General features: G+C 34.0%; 2 protein-coding genes and 1 pseudogene across 4 annotated transcripts; 2 read left to right on the forward strand and 1 right to left on the reverse strand.

Annotated features, from left to right (window-relative positions):
- Positions 1 to 1,251: 1,251 nt before the first annotated feature.
- LOC140834181 (uncharacterized) lies at positions 1,252 to 2,886 on the forward strand (annotated as a pseudogene).
- Positions 2,887 to 4,109: 1,223 nt separating this feature from the next.
- Positions 4,110 to 10,909, reverse strand: LOC140834182 (rab GTPase-activating protein 22-like). Of its 3 annotated transcripts, XM_073198866.1 has the most exons (12): positions 10,475 to 10,615; positions 10,275 to 10,371; positions 9,298 to 9,393; positions 8,962 to 9,065; positions 8,577 to 8,788; positions 7,714 to 7,836; positions 7,545 to 7,633; positions 6,342 to 6,447; positions 5,263 to 5,360; positions 4,791 to 5,054; positions 4,614 to 4,697; positions 4,110 to 4,501 (listed from the first exon to the last, which is right to left on the reverse strand). In XM_073198866.1, the coding sequence occupies exons 1-12, from the start codon at positions 10,510 to 10,512 to the stop codon at positions 4,484 to 4,486; spliced, it is 1,329 nt and encodes a 442-aa protein (XP_073054967.1). In that variant the 5' UTR covers positions 10,513 to 10,615; the 3' UTR covers positions 4,110 to 4,483. The 3 variants fall into 3 exon arrangements, with proteins under 3 accessions (XP_073054967.1, XP_073054969.1, XP_073054966.1); XM_073198868.1 differs by lacking the exons at positions 4,110 to 4,501; positions 10,475 to 10,615 and adding an exon at positions 10,754 to 10,909 and having other exon boundaries at positions 4,593 to 4,697; XM_073198865.1 differs by lacking the exon at positions 4,110 to 4,501 and having other exon boundaries at positions 4,593 to 4,697; positions 10,475 to 10,616.
- Positions 10,910 to 13,472: 2,563 nt separating this feature from the next.
- Positions 13,473 to 16,047, forward strand: LOC140835465 (large ribosomal subunit protein eL14z-like). Its single transcript, XM_073200959.1, has 5 exons — positions 13,473 to 13,485; positions 14,243 to 14,343; positions 14,848 to 14,978; positions 15,363 to 15,495; positions 15,794 to 16,047. Exons 1-5 carry the CDS (start codon positions 13,473 to 13,475, stop codon positions 15,848 to 15,850), a joined length of 435 nt encoding a protein of 144 aa, XP_073057060.1. The 3' UTR covers positions 15,851 to 16,047.
- The last annotated feature ends 1,435 nt before the right edge of the window (positions 16,048 to 17,482 follow it).

Consider the following 17,482-nt stretch of genomic DNA (forward strand, 5'->3'; position numbering starts at 1 on the left):
AGGTAAAAAAAAAAAAAAAAAAAAAAAAACCCAAGAGATTTAAAACGGGTCCAAAAAAGGACAAGGTCCCCACGGGACAGCGAGGATCTGCGGAATGTGAGACTGGAAATGGAATTCGCATGCACTGTTCCATGATCCTCCGTACTCCCCTTATCCTGGCCACTCAAGATCCGCCACGTGGCAGAACACAGTTAGCCGTCGCTTTCACAGTCGCGAATAGGGACAAAAGGACAGGAGCGCCGCGACATGTCGGTGGCTGCCGCTTGGTCACTGTCAGCTCCGCCGCTGCGCTTGCCACAGGTCTACGGTACGTGCCACCGCTTCCTCCTCTTTATTTTTACTGGAAAAGTGAATCCGCTGATTTTATTGTTATTAAATGAAGACAGGATTATCCACCAAGTTTACTCGAAAAAATAAATTGTTCTGAGAAATATTTATAATATGTTTTTATAAAAAAATAAATTGTTTTTTTGAATGATACAAAACTGTAAAGACAACTTTGCTTTTATCAACAAATTATTTTGACAAAGATGGGAAAAGAAGTGTAGCAATATTGTCGTGTGAAATATGGAAATTGCAATATTAGAAAATTGAAGTTAATCTTCCAAACCGTAAAGACAAATTTGCCCTTGTCATTCAATCAAACCCTCTCCCAAGTCCCAACAAACATTACTTTACAAATAAGCCAAATGGTCCCATATCATAAGCAAACAAACAAAAAAGGTCACAATTGTATATTCAGTGATTCGCAATGGTTTTGACAGAAATTTCCTTTTAAAATCTTCATTTTCATATTTCAAGACAAACATACTCCTCACTATATATATATATATATATATATCGGCAAAAACTTGTGTGAGACGGTTTTACGGATCATATTTTGTAAAACGGATCTTTATTTGGGTAATCCATGAAAAAATATTGCTTTGTATGCTAAGAGTATTACTTTTATGGTGAATATGAGTATGGTTGACTCGTCTTTTATATATATATATATATATATATATATATATATATATGTATATATATTTTTGATATCCTGCACACCTACCGTGCACACTTTTGTGAGCACCAATGAGGTGTCACTCACACATTGGATGCATAATTTTTCTATATTTCATCACATCCAATGAGTGAGTGACACATCATTGGTGCTCACAAAAGTGTGCACGGTAGGTGTGCAGGATATCAAAACTGTATATATATATATATATATATATATATGAAACAACCCCCCCAACCCCACTCTCTCTCAATATAAAGTCTCTCTACGTTGCTAACTGTATTATTTGAACCTCACTCCAAGCTATTTGATTCCTCCAATGGCACAGATTACTTTCACTTCCCCGCTGCTCTTATTGCTCGCATCGGTCTCCTTCATGCTCCTTTCAGTATCTTCACAGCCGCCGCTCGGCGCGGCAGAGCAAGAAGCGGTGTACCGAGTTCTTGAATCCATCAATTCCGGTATCCCCTGGCGCACGCTTTTCCCAGATGACATGTGCGCCTCCGCCCCACACGGAATCGTCTGCGACTACTTCTCCGACACCTCCGCCGTCACGGCCCATGTGACGGAGCTGAGCTTTGGATACGTCTCCGACTATTCTCCCAACCCTCCTTGCGGTTCCTACTCCACCTTCCAGCCTTCTCTTTTAACCCCGATCCTTCACCTCAAGAAGCTCTTCTTCTATAAATGCTTCACCGAAAAAGAAATTCCATTTCCGGATTTCTCACCATTGTTATCTTCGTCTCAAGCTTCCTCTTTAGAGGAGCTGGTTTTTGTCGAAAACCCAGGTTTATCCGGGTCTCTGGATGGCAGGATCGGTAATTTCAGCGGTTTGAGGAGGTTGGTTTTGACAGGAACAAGTGTTTCGGGCGAAATCCCACTAGGGTTTGGCGAGTTGATAAATTTGGAACAACTCACGCTTTCGAGGAACAAGTTTGAAGGTAAGATTTCTGGAAATATTTTTCAGAACTTGCAGAAACTGAAGCTTCTTGATTTGAGTGAAAACGGGTTCAAAGGAAGCGTGCCAGAATCCATTGGAAACTTAACTGATTTGTTAAAGCTTGATTTAAGCTACAACGAGTTTTCAGGAAGAATCCCAGAAATGATCAAGAACTTTAACGTGTTTGGAGTTTCTTGATCTGAGTTACAATCGTTTTGGCAACTTCGGAGTGCCACTGTTCTTGTCCGAGCTGCCCAGCTTGAAGGAAGTGTATTTGAGTGGGAACTTTCTTGGAGGGCAGATTCCGGAGAAATGGGGAAATCTTGGGGGCATTCTTGGGATTGGGCTATCCGGGGTAGGACTTTTTGGTAATATCCCAAAATCAATGGGGGTGACTCTGAAAAAAGTGTGCTATTTAGGGCTTGATAACAATATGCTTGAAGGGATAGTGCCCGAGGAATTTGGGGCTTTGGAATTTGTTACAGAGTTGAATTTGGAGAACAATAACTTGACTGGAAGGGTTCCATTTTCTGCTGACCTTGTGTCCAAACTTGGGAAAAAGTTGAAGTTGGAGGGCAATTCGGACCTTTGCATTGACGAGGGATTGAGGTCTGCTAAGTTCAGTGGTGTGCTGGGGCATCTGAAAGTTTGCAGACAGCCAGATATTCCCCAAACTGCCCTTCTCTTTGACAATTTTTATCCAAGGAAACATAGCTCTTATGCCTTGATATCCCTAGGGTTTGTGTTTTCTTGGTTTTGGTAGGGGGAAAAACATGGGTTGGGGTATAAATCTGTACAAATTTGCCTACAACCAATTGAATTTTGAATAGGAAATCTTGTTAAATTCAAGCGTTACAAATGTTGGGGGAGAAGGGAAATTATGTAATTAGAGATCTATTTATGGTACTTAATGTTCAATTTTCTTCATAGCCATCCATTTATTGCATCATGCTACTTATTATTATTGTAAAGCAAATAACTTGAAATCAAAACACACCATCCATAATTTGGCAAATCTTGGACAGAATCTTTGTTTTTTGGAACAGCCCTTATGATGGCATGCATGGAAAATAGTTATTGCTAGTGCCTAATAATCCAGCTATTTATGGATTGAAGGGGACTTGACATGTTCATCTTTACATCAATCTGTCCTTGAAATCCTGATGCCATGACAAATAATGATGACAAATTGTTGACATAAAATAAATAACATGGATGCCCAAAAAGATAATGGATCCGGGATATTTATACCTTGTAATTTCAAGAAAATGGTATATAATGCATGACACAAGTTCAATACATACAAAAATGGTTCAAATATATGTAAGATCGAGGATATTATTGAAGGAACTCTGCCAAAAATTAAAGGTGTCACGTTGGAGATGACCTTACAGTTGTATTCCTGTATATGTGTACTACATGTTTGGTACTCTGAATTCCATGCCAACCCTTTTACAAGCTAATCTTATGATATGACAACAAAATTCCTAATGTACCAAATCATTGTTGGTTCCGAGACACGATACGAGTTTTGGTTTAATCAAACATACACTTTGATACGTCGGTTTAGAGATAACTGTATATCGATAAGAGAATGACTACAAGAAAAATCGTTCACTTAATTGATGATCTTTACGAAGAAAATGCTATACTGTATCTGAGTGATTTTCATTCTATTCAGGGAGAGAGATGTAGAAATATGCGAACCTCATCACCCCAAGTGATTTGGGACATTTGGAACCTGCATAAGGGAAATCTAGTACTTGGATATTTTGAAGATTTATGCGAATCTTGTTCTTATCATGTTCATGTTTTGAGGCACACTGTACTCCTATACTTCACCGAGAATGATAATTTTGGTGGAGGTACAAATTGTACCCCAAAACTAATAAGAAACCCACATTAACTCATGTAGAACCCTTGATATCAGATGGTCTGTGCCACACCAAGTGTAGCCGTATCTATTTGGCATAGAAACCGTCCGAACGTAACGTGCCCATCATGCCACAAAAACTGTCCCAAGGATAAAGTTATATCATTACATGTGCTTTAGAAGATCAGGTTACATAAGATTTGGATGGACTACAACGGTGGTTTGAATGTAAGAGGCGACGACAACAGCTAAATTGATCATGACCAGTTTGGCATGATATTCAACAAACACAAAGCAGTAACGGGTAATTTACTACATGATCAAGAAATTTTACAATAGAAGAAACCAAAGCATTCGCCAAACCTGAACCAATTGCCAGGTTTGGCTAATATAAATAATTCCTATCCCAAAACAATTTCCTCACCATTGATGTGAGGGAAGTGAATATTAACGGTACACAAATACAAATACCAGGCAATTTGAGCTTCTTTTCTTTCCCGTGTAGAACTCATAACCAGAATCTTATGTACAACTATTAGTAAAGAATGAACCAGCGCAATGAGTGATTACCTGAAGCGCTTGAAAGAATAGGGATATTATTGAATAAAATGATAAAAATCCGAAACAACAAGTTTGTTGAATTCAATGACTTGCTTCCATGCTGCGACTAGTAAGATTTCTTGGCCTGCATTTAACAGCGAGAAATAAGAAATCTAGGAAAATAGATTAAAAATATATATGCTGGATATTAGCAGGTAGACAATATGGAGATGATGTCACAAGAAAATATAGTTTGCCTTTCTCAAATACTTCTTGTGAATTTTCAGTGCCGCGTTCAATGACTTTTTAGCATCCAAATTTCCAGTGATTTCACCTAAAATCTGTAATGGTATATCACGAAAATGCATATAGGTAGATATTAAAAGAGGCTCGTTAAATAAATTAACAGTGAATAGTATAAGTAGAAGAAGTACCTGAGCGACATCATCCATGCCTTGAGCCTCTTTAAGAAGTTGTTTATGTTTTGTTTCAAGTACACTAGCAGCTAGGAAAACAGCGAGTGCGCCCCTCTGATCCGTCAATCCTGTTTTCACGTTCTTCTTCTCGAATTTTCCACACTGCTTCAGCAGCTTGTTATCTGCTTTAATTTCTTCGGTTTGATGAACTTGAGACGAAATTAAGTCACTTGACTCATATGATGAATAGATGCTTGGATTGTATTCCATGGCCCACATGACCTGAATTACAAATTTTCGCCACATTGAGAAATTCATACGACATAATATCCCACACAAGTAGGTAAAAAGGGCCAACGAGCCCTACGAAACAAAATGAATGATGAATAAGAAAAAATCTGGTTTGGTACCCAAACTCTGGGTAATAAAACAATGAAAAAACGAGTAAGAGTCAGTGATTTCTGTAGGTTTGATGAAGTACTTTGTTTACCTCCCAGAGATACAGGCCATCAATAAATGAAAACTCTCTGCGAAAAAGAACCATGAGCATACGAATTGCAAATAAGTACTCCCCACCATCCAGCTCCTCTGTCAAAGAAAAATGTGGCATAAGATCAGAGAAGTTGCATGTGTGCTTTGAGAGAGAGAGAGGCCAGAAACTAGTTCTAGATTATATCTTCCAGATTCTTAGTTCATATTTCAAAGGAGTTTTTTGCATCAAAACCCTCTTTCAAATATCGGAAGTGCATATTTCACCCTCGTGAAAATTAAATAGGCGTCCAAGCCCTTGACTTTTTATAAAAATTACACGATCTACCCTTGCTAACGTGCTTTTTCGAAAACACCTCGTGCTGCTTCTAAGAAACCAATGTGAAGCCCAACATTGAGTAGAAATTTCCACTTACAAGAAACCACGGTTTCTTGCTCGAAGATTCCACGGTTTCTTGCTCAACCTTGTTTGTGGATTTAAAAACTATATTCCGATGGAGATATTATGGGGAACTGGAAATTATTATAGATCAATAAAAGATTATTTTTGTACATTTGAAATAATATTGTTCGAAAATTGGTTTTTTAGCTACAACATGGACGCGTGTTCAAAAAACCGTGCTAGTATGGCTAAATTGTGCAATTTTAATAAAAAATTCAAGGACTGAATGCTTATTTAATTTTTGTCATGAAGGTGAAGTATACATTTTCAATATTTCACGGGAGGTTTTGTTGCAAAAATCTCTATTCCAAGTATGCATCTTTTTGTAGCATCTTTGTTCCCCAATCTGAACGAGGGAATAATCATGAGAATATATCTTAATTCTTAAGAAAGGGATTCATGGAAGGATAAACATAAGACTGGAAATGTTAACGGGACGAAATCGAAACACGAAATAAAACTAGAAGGCAATATTAAAGGCTATATCCAATAAAGTTAGTTAAGGGTGGCAAAAAAGAAGCTTGTAAAGTACTTTATATGAGGTGATTAAAAATATTTTACCAGTGCCATTTCGGAAGAGATGAAAAAGTTAATGGTGGAGCTTCAGAAAGAACTTCTAACAAGAAAACCAGACTTACCAAGGTGTTGATGGAGCTTTGGGTCAATAGCTTTAATAATTTGTCCAAGAGTACTTAGTTGAGATTGCACCCCCATGGAACTTGTAGTGCAACGGAAGTTTTCCCTCTTTAAAAACAGGATGGAAAATTGTGTTATAAAAGCAAGAGAGATATTATTATAAATCTAGATTTATTAAAACAAATAAAGAAAACAGATTGTTTATAGATAAATGACTGAGAGCATGAAGTAAAATTTAGCAGCAATCCATAGTACAGTAAAACAGTCCAGCTGATTCTAGGAAGGCATTCCAAAAATAGGAATTGTTTGGTGTGGAGCTGTGATCCATGGAAAAAACATGCTGGGGATTTATGGATTTCCATAGCCAAGACTCTTTTTTTTTATAGGAAACCAAACAGCCAAGACTCATAATAGGGGACTTAAATCAAAGCAAGACCACAAGTTAAATAAACTACTCACAAATATCTATAGTTTTGAAGGAATAAAAAACATAGCCCAAATGAACAAGCCTCTACCTATAATAAATGAAAGCCCCTAGCCACGGTAGAATGCTCTAAAGGAACATCATGTTCTCTTTTTATTTACTGGCCCTATGTGGGACAATAACTTTTCTAAACCGTAAAAGCTATTTATTAGTAAGGGATCTGTAACTCGAGAACTGAGAAGTCATTCCTCTCACATGGTTATCCCACTTACTAGCGTATCATGTAGAGAAAGGAAGAGATGGCTCTTACTTCATACTGGGGGTTTAAAAACAGTGAATACCAACCCAGCCAGTCTACGTCCTAATCGTGTTCTTGGATATCGTCACTAAATGAGCCAAGCTATATTTAGATGAGGAAGAATACACCTGCGAATATCCATATCGTATAGAATCAAGATCCAAATCCCAGCGTATCATAGGGCAAAAAAAGAAAACAGTGCTAATGCTCTATATATCATTGCTTCTAATATCTACTCAAATGCTTTTAATGTATTTTACATGGACAATAAAGCAGAAGTCAATTAAAAAAATTAAAGGTACCAGAGTAACAAAAAACTAGTCAATTTTGATCCAATCAGAAGGATGAAGACACAGTTCCTTGATTAATATTAATTGATAGTCATGAATTAATATGAGACTAGACTATATCGTAAATCATTTGAAATTATATCAGATTCAATATAATATCAATGAGAACATTGCTAAGACTAAGGGAGTCTACCATCCTACGCATTGCACGCTCGAAGCACCAAAAGGCATCTGCTTCATCTTCGAGAAGAATAACCATTGGAGAGCATATGTCATTCATTCCTGATCAAGGGAATAAAATAAATAAAATAATGGCTAGATAGTTGATGCTTCAATAACAGTTGTGGTACATGAAATATGACCTTGAACATATCCAATATCTTTATCCAGCCAAGAATAGACAGCAAGTATATCCCAGAGCTTTGCCCGATTAGCTTCATTCTCATAAAAAACAAGAGCACGATCTGTCCGCACAACATCCAAACCTAGAGCATAATTTATGTCTGACGTGAGAATCAGAAATAAATAGGCATACTTTAAAACCATTATTTACAAAAACTTCAGATGGGCAGGGAAGAAAGTGGGAATTCCGAATTCTACATGATAATAAGGGAGTAGGGTAGAGATGCATGTCTGCACCAAGACCATCACTATCTGTGGCTAACATGTGCATATACTGTATGGGTGCATAGGCTGCCTTTTGTGTCAATCTTTCACTTTCAATATCCTCTCTTCATTACCTTTGAATAATTTTTGTCATTACACTCCATACATGCAATTAAAGTATGGAAGTTTGGGAACCAGACGAAGAACCATAGGTGTTCAACTTTAGCCTACCATGTGATGCCCTATAAGCTCAGTCACTTCTTCTAAAAGCTTAAATGGTTTAGTGCCCATTGTTCAACAATATTCTGATGTAAATGTATAAACTCCCAACTATATGGTTTCAATCATCTAGAGATCCTCGTGTCAATATAGACCTTACTTTTTGCCAGTCATCACAGAAACTCATTTATAACACCACATTGCTGTAGGTGACACAATACTGCAACTAAATTTCCATCAGAGCGTGCAGATTACAACATATAAGTGCTTCAATTCTTTATAAAAGATAACTAAATATGCACGAGTATGTCGGAAAAAATGGTCGACACAACACGAGACCACATAAAATAAGCTTCAGCACAAACTAAAGGTGTCAATTAAGTTATGTCTAAATACAGACCGATTTGAGGTAATCCAAGCTTCCACTGAATCGTGCTTTGATCTAAAGAGCCACCATTTGACAGGAAACCATTATCTTGGCCATTACTGCTAACTGAAGGATCTTGTATTGGGTGGCCGTCGTCATTAATTATAGGTGTTGTGACAAGATTTCCGCTGCCAATTACAGGTACCAGATGTTGGCATTCAGATTTCCAAGCCGCGTACTGTTCCCTGAGAGTATAAACAGATTCAATTGATGTTATGAATTCTCCAGAGAAACTGGTTCTACTTTTATAATGTAGGATAGACAGAAAAGGAATTTTGGATGTGATGTAGATCAATTCAACTCAGTCAATTGTGCAGCTGTTCTAGAACTGAGTCATGCACCAAATTGATTTTCATACCTTCTCTTTTGTCGGACAACATTTCTGGCATCCAATGTGCTGTTAGGATCAAAACAACCCAACAAGAACTCCCAGACTTCTCCTTTAATCAATGGATGAATGCCCTAACCATAAAAGGAAAAACAAAATAAGCAATTCCTAGTTGTGCAACATGCCGACAATTGAATAAATTTTTTTATCTTTGTTGCATTTTGGTTTAGTCCATGAAAATATGCAGGAGTGAATTCTGAGTCAACTCGATACAAGATATTCAGAAATGCCAGTTAGTTGTCCAAGCAGGCAGCCAAAAGTTACAATGAGCAATAACAAGGTATAGCCACACAAAATTCAACTTACCCCTCTTTGAATTCTTCTAAGGACACCTGCTATATCCAAATGACCATCTTGAGAAAATGCTGCATTCCATCTTCTTGGACTGAGAGTCTTGCCTACCTGTAAATATGGCATGAGAGATGGGTATAAAAAAGAGTGGTCCTCATGTAAATGGATAATATTAGGAAAAAATAGGTCATATCATCATATAAAATAATGAAATGAAATAGACAAGTATGCTTATCTGCCCCCGAAAAGGATGAACAAGAAATAAAGAATCTGAGCATTCATACATGAACCATTGCATATTTTGTGGATTGTTTTATAAGGTTGAACCCATCGACCAGTAATTTTCTAATGTTCAGTAATTTGGCTTTTAATGCATATGATAGTGTGTGCACCTCCAATTAATGAGCATAATGGGTATTTTCTATTTATATGCTTGGTTAAACAAAAAATACAATATATCTACAGTGATTATGATCTCTCCGTCATATGTAATCATCATATATTGATTATCTCAAAAGGAACACAAAAAATAATTAAAGGATTCTCGTTAGAAAATTTGTTGATTCAGAAGACCAACTGCATGGCCCTTAGATACCATGAATTACTGAAAAGTTTGGTGTGGTTCCACAAATTACATTTCTTAAAAGATTTTACAAATGATTTGGATAGGTGAATATGACCATAACAACGACAAAAATATCAAACTTGAACTTTAGGAGACATTCATATTCTCGAACAGATAATGTATTATGATACCGTCAATCACAAGCCATGAAGTAAAGTGCATCCCTTAATTACCATGACAAAGCTAATATAAATTGAACTACATGAGAAAAAAGAAGAAGAAGAAGAAGATACACTAAAAACTTAAAGATCTAAAACATCTTCCTACATCCAGCACAAAGAGATCATATTCGAAGTCCGACACATGTTGCTCAATTACTAATCAAATAACAAAAATGTGGAAATCCAAGCATAACATTCTTCCATACCCGCGCCTTAAATTTGGTCCGGGGAGCATCAGCTTGACATTCAGGTCTAATAGGATAGTATGCATCCAGCTCCTCAACAGCTGAGCTAAAAAACATCCTGCCACAAACAACGAGCATCCAAAATTACAAGCAATCACTCGCACACATTGTTAAAATCAAGAAACATGAAAACGAAATAAAAATAATCAACCAGTGCCTACCCATCTTTCTTGCACATAATGCACATAGAGTTCCCCATGTATTTCACAAATTACTTATAATAGACTCAAGAAATTCAACACTCTGCACAACCCACAATCAGATAGATATTATTCAATGATGACCTCGTTTGGTAACTTAATAAATTGAGATCCAACACAATTTCTTGAATGGAAACAAAAATATCCTCCCCAAAATTTATGACAAAATCGTGCCACGCACGCCAGATCATGGTAATATAGACAGTGAAATCGGACGCATTTAAATTTTAAAAATCGAACCTTTTAACTCGCCTTCAAGAATATCGCGGAAAATGTTCACAAAGAAAAATTCGCCGATGCCGATTCTGCGACAATGTTTTGGAAAATATTAGTAATTACATGCTGACCGATAAAGCTTCTCCTTTGGGAATGGTAATAAGAGATTGTTAGATTCTCTCAAGCAAAAAAATATTTTTTCTAAATATTTTAAAAATTCACATTTTTATGGGTCATTAGTTTCAAATATAAATTTAATGAGATATTATACTAAAAGTTTTTAAATTTTTTTGGCTAAGATTATAATCACCTTAACATATACTACCAAACTATATGATATCTTATGTTTTCTATAAAGTTTTCTGGTACAAAATTTCATGGTTTGAATCGATGTATTTGATAAGAGGAAATAGATTTGATTTGAGAATGATATGATGAATGTATTTCGAATTATAGTCGTTTGGATACATTTAAAATCCACTTCAATTTTTTTCATCCGAACAAATTAAAAAAAATGAAATCGTGAATTTGGAATGCAGCATTTCGATTCGTTAATCTAAATACAATTTAAAAGAATGCATTAGACAAAAAATAAGTTATTTGGTACTATATATATATATATATATATATATATATATATATATACATATATATATATATAAGTGTTTGATGTCAGTGTTGATAACTTCATTTTATGATTATGAGTGATGAGATGATATCTCATAAATGATGTTGAAAAGTTAATTTTTTCAATAATTTGTATATAAATAAAATAAAACTACAATTGAATAAAAAAATTAAAATTTCACGTATCGATTTGATCCCATAAACAGGATAAACAAATAAAATTTTAAAACTTACAACTAATTTAAAAGATTACATGGAATAAAAAAAAAAGTAAATTAAAAAACTTACACATAACTTAAAGGCGAAAACTTATGTGAGACGGTCTCACATGTCATATTTTGTGAGACAGATATCTTATTTGAGTATTCCATGAAAAAATATTATTTTTTATGCTAAGATTATTACTTTTTATTGTGAACATCGGTAGGGTTGACATATCGTGAGATCATATCACAAGTGACTTACTCTAACTTAAAATAAAAAAATAAAATTGCACGACTCTCTCGTCCGTTGGGCATGCCCTAGTGCTACTCATGTACACACAATTTTCATTCATAAATTGAACATTCATCCTTTTGTGAAGAGAGAGGTAAGGAAAAGACGAAAAGTAGTATGGAAATAAGATGAATATGTGTACGTAGTAAGATTTTAAACAAACTTGCAGAATCATTTCATTATTTATGCTAGTTACTCTAGAACACATGATATGTACGTGTATAGTTTTTTTTTATCATTATCGATGAACTAAAGTGATATTTGACAAATTTTGAAGAGACTACATTGATATTTGAATTTTTTAAATAAAAAATAAAAATAAATGTGTGTGTTGAAATTAAAAAAAAAACAAAAATATAATATTAATATTATACAAGGGTAAAATTGGAAGAAAAAATTAGTGTCTTTCCTAAGTGATTATTATCATGTCCTCAACTTTAATAAACAGAATATATATATATATATATATATATATATATATATATATATATATATATATATATATATATATATATATATATATATATATATATATAATTGTGTGTTGAAATTTAAAAAAAAAACCAAAAGTGTAATATTAGTATAATATAAAGGTAAAATTGGAAGAAAAAATTAGTGTCCTTCATAGATGATTATTATCATGTTCTGAACTTTAATAAAACCCTATTTTTTCTCGTAACATTATTAACAACATAAAAATTTCTACGAGATTGTTTAATTTCACGAAGAATATTTGGAAGGAATAAGACGATATTGTCCAGAGAAGAATGATATCACATTGAACATTGTTATCACAATAACGTATTCAATGTTGTGATAGATTTTTCATTGATGAAATTGATTAACATATTGACTGAAGAAAGAATGAAGCTCTTAACTCTCAAATTAGCTTTGAATCCTATGGTGGTTTCAAATCTTTCAGCATTGATAATATTTACTCTTTTAAGAGATTTTACTTGAACTTAGTTAGATGTTGTGAGAAGACAATTGGAACATTATGAATATGCATCTCCCGTCAATCAAATTTTCAGAATGTTGATTTTTTTCTCACTTATGTCAAATATTAGATGAAACTAAAAAATCAGATAACTCCTTTTGGTTGATAGATTGATCATCTTAGTGCCGACACTTCCGGCTTCAACACCAATTACATATAGAGCATTTTCGGTAATGAATCTTATGAAGACAACACTTCATAATAAGATAGACAACGATTTCTTTCAGAATATTTGATTGTTTACATTGATAGAAAGTTTTCTGATTTGATAAACTTCGAATTCGTAATATATGAGTTTTATTTAAGAAACACACAAAACTGTTTTTTTTTTTTTTTTTGTTAAGACAACACTTCATAATTATGAGTTTTTTTCCAACCATTCTTGAACATTCTTATAAAATTTTGAGTGGAACAAATCAACAAAATAATGCTACCAAAATGAAGTGCATATACCTTGGAGACTTCAATCTTGAAACTAATTTGATCATATAAACCTTGGTTTAGGCGAAATTTGTAAAATAACTTTCGTCAATTGATTTATCTTTTCTTTTTCTTCCCTGTACTTGTCGGGTTTTGAGTCAAACATTGACCAAAAATATTAAAACTACCAACTTTTTAAAAACAATGAGCCCGTTTGGTATAAGAAGCTACAATTAAAAAAGTGCTTTTTTTTAAAAAAAAGTGCTTTTTTAATTTTTAACTTGTTTGGGTGGGCTTCTAGTACTTAAAAAAGCACTTATTTAAGTTGAAAATAGAGCTTTTTTAAAAGTCCTATTTTAGAGCTTTTTCCACTAGCTTTTTCAATAACCTAAATTAATGAGTTAAAAAAGCACTTTAATGATATGTATCCAAACACATTTATTAATTTAAAAAGTTCTTTTTATCTATTCATCCAAACACAATATTAACACAACTTTTACTTAAAAAAACATTTTTAAAAGCCAACTTAAAAAAGCACTTTTTTAATCAAAAAACTTTTGATACCAAACGGGCTCAATATATAAACGATTAACAACTTATTTTGACAACTTATAAGCTCGAAAAAAAAAATTTAACCAAACAAGATTTGAGAGTTGAATTTCTTAAAACAAACTTTAAAAACTGTACAATAATCCATCACAACCATTTGGATCAAATTTAATTTAGCCCAAGAGTAAGCCCAGCCCAGAACGCCTGCAAGCCCAGAAATAAGTACCAACTCCGAGCTTACCCTAGTCTGTCTTTCCCCCTCCCTCGTTCAACGCCTTCTCGAGCGATCGCCGAAAAATGGTGAGTTCCCCAAAAGCCTCCTCAGCCGAAAAAATCAGCCTGAGGCTGCAGTTCGTGCGGTGATTTTTTTGGTATAATTTCCTTTTGAATTCAGCATACCTGATTTTTTCGAGTGTAATGTGTAGCCGTTCAAAGGTACGTGGAGATCGGGAGGGTGGCGTTAGTCAACTACGGGAAGGACTACGGCAAGCTTGTCGTCATCGTCGACGTCATCGACCAGAACCGAGTATGTATATTCTGTTTACTTATTCTACTGCCATGCGATTTCGTGTTTCCATTTCCGGGATGCTTCGGATTACTGCCAAGTTGTATTTGCTCAATATTGGATTTGGATTAAGATTTTAGGTCGGATTTATGTTACGGATATTTTTTCTTTGCTTCTGCAGGTTGCTGTAGATTTTAAATCAGTCTAGCTGAATTAGCAGCTCTAGTTACTTGTCTTTTCGCATGATCAAGAATTAGCATTTGTTGAATTTTGATGAGATTTTGAGGCATCGTCGTTGATTTGGCGTTCATAAGTGCATTGATCAATTTGAAATGTAGAAAACAGTTAACTATTTTTCTTGTTTTGCTTGATCTATTTGTCAAAGGGCACTCGCATTTCAGCTACATTATACACTCGTGCTTCAGAAGGGATTGAATTTAGTGGCATGATTCCTATTTGTTCGATAACATCGTTTAAGATCGATCAATTTTAATTTTTGATCCGGATGAGTTTATCCAATAACAGGCTCTAGTGGATTCACCTGACATGGTACGTAGCCAAATGAACTTCAAGAGGCTTTCGCTTACTGACATCAAGATTGACATCAAAAGAGTGCCGAAGAAGAAGACACTTATTGCTGCTATGGAAGGCCGCTGGTGGGTATTGCTTGAATTATAAAACCTTGGTAGTGCTTGGTATTGTTTCTATTTTCTAATATTTTTTAGAAAATATTTTCTTTAATGCGTTTACAGAATTTGAATTCAGGAATTTGATGTATGTTTGGCGATGCTTTAAAAAAAGACATTTTCTACTCTAGATATGGAGCTAGAACACATTGGGTCTGTTTTAGGTTGTCAGAAATGAGTATGTATCTTAAAATTTGTTTATGAGTGATGTATGTGATGTGACGAAATTGTATTTTTGTGAAAGAAATATAAAATATATGGATATGTTTGTATTAACAGAAATCATAACAATTCCAGAAAACACAAGCAAACATAGCAACTTGTGGTACTTAATTTCATTGATTTTAATTGAAGTGTGGTGTCGTTTCTCGCAGATGTCAAGGGAAAGTGGGAAAAAAGTTCCTGGGGGAGGAAATTGATCGTGCAAAAGAGAAGGGCGTCCTTGAATGATTTTGATAGATTCAAATTAATGTTGGCCAAAATCAAGGTACACTCAATGTTTGTGCTACCATAGCTTTTTCTTGGTATCATTCGTGTATGCCATGTAAAGTGAAATGAGTAAAAAAAAAGGAACATGAATTGAATAACACTCATCTCACAAAAGTTAAACCGAAATTATCTGAAAGGGTAGTCACCACTTAAATATTGGACGCCGTAGTGTTTGCACTTTTTTTTTGATGATTTTGTAGCTGTTTCGAGTCGAAATGTTTCCAATGAATTTGTATTTAGCATAAAGGTGATTTAACTGGCGTAGGAGTCTAACTGTTGTTATTGTGAAACTACAGAGAGCAGGAGTTGTAAGGCAAGAGCTTGCGAAGCTTAAGAAAGAGAGTGCGGCTTAATCTCTAGTGTTTATTATTTTTGTTTATTTACTCGGAGATTTTTCTTGTTATGGATTCAAAGCACTTGATTTTATGAAAGTGGTTTGAAAATCATTTTTTTGTTATCCCATTGAGTTCTCGTAAAATCACTTATGTATGCGGTTGAATTCTGGTCCTGCGTTATTTAATTTGATGCAATGCAATAAATGGTAGTGTAATTTGGTTTTGCAATTCAGCCAAATTCAATTATGTTGTGATTGGATGAATGGATTTGAAACGATGGATTTTACGATTTTTACTTGTTTGGATCAATAAAATTCAAGATTGTGTTTCGGTTGATAATTTTTAATTTTATTTAATGTTAGGCAAAAACTTGTATGAGACATTCTCACGGATCGTATTTTGTGAGACATATATCTTATTTGAGTTATCCATGAAAAATTATTACTTTTTTGGTTAAGAGTATTATTTTTTATTGTGAATATCGGAAGGGTTGATCCGTCTTACAGATAAATATTCGTGAGATTGTCTCACAAGAGATTTATTCTTCGTATTAATATCATTTAAAATTCATTCTAATTTGTACTATTAACTGTAAAAAAGTAAATATGAATTTAAGATTTAATTATTGTTTCGTTGTAGATAATAAACTGTTAGGCTCAAAATCTGTAAATTCTGTGCAAATGCACGAATTTCAATTTCATCTACTCCGAGTTAATTCAAAGTGAATTTCAAATATAGTACACATCAAATTAAGCAATTTTCAAATACATTCAAGATTAATGTCTGTCATTTGAAATATAAACTTTAAATTCATCCACAAATCAAATTCTCTCAGCCAAATTAAATTCATTGATTCATACATCACGTAAATAAATATATACAAATTTTTGGAGTTTGAAGTAACGACATTATTAAGATATTTAAAACCCAAAAAGAAAAAAATTGGGGTAAAAACTGCCTTAAAAAAACTCTACTTTGGTGATAATGAAGAGAGTTATTGTTAGTTCAAATTGATTTGTCACATCTAAATTATAGTGATAATGAAGTTTTTTTTAGCATTGGTCACGTAGGCTCGATTTTCATATCTTATTAATTGGAAAAAAAAGAAGCAACACACTACGGGAACACGAATATAATTTATCACATGAAGTGAAAAAAAAGGTAAAATAAATTTATTTACATGATTTAATTAATATTCGAAGTTTATTTTAATGATGATTATCAAATTTATTAGATTCATAAAATGTATTATTTACCCCAAAAGCTCAATGAAAATTCCCTCCACAATAGAATGTCCAAAAAAATTTGTGAGATGATCTCAACAAGTCAATTTTATGAGACAGATCTCTTAATTGAGTAATCTATGAAGATAAATTATTTTTTATGTCAAAATTAGTACTCATTATTGTAAATATGGACAGTGTTAAATCGTCTCATGAATAAAGATCAGTGAAACTATATCACAACATAGTTGTTCGTTTAATAATTAATATATATTTTTTAAAACGAAAGGGAACCCAATTTTCAAGTAAATGTAACCCACCATTGGGTAACCCACCACCACTTAACATGTTGACAAAAGTTGAGGCAGAGGGTTGCCAAAAGGGGAAGTGGAATTATATAATATTAGCTATGAGGAAGGATGGATTC

This window comes from Primulina eburnea, chromosome 6, assembly GCF_022965805.1.
Source record: "Primulina eburnea isolate SZY01 chromosome 6, ASM2296580v1, whole genome shotgun sequence".
In the NCBI taxonomy this organism is placed as follows: Eukaryota; Viridiplantae; Streptophyta; class Magnoliopsida; order Lamiales; family Gesneriaceae; genus Primulina; species Primulina eburnea.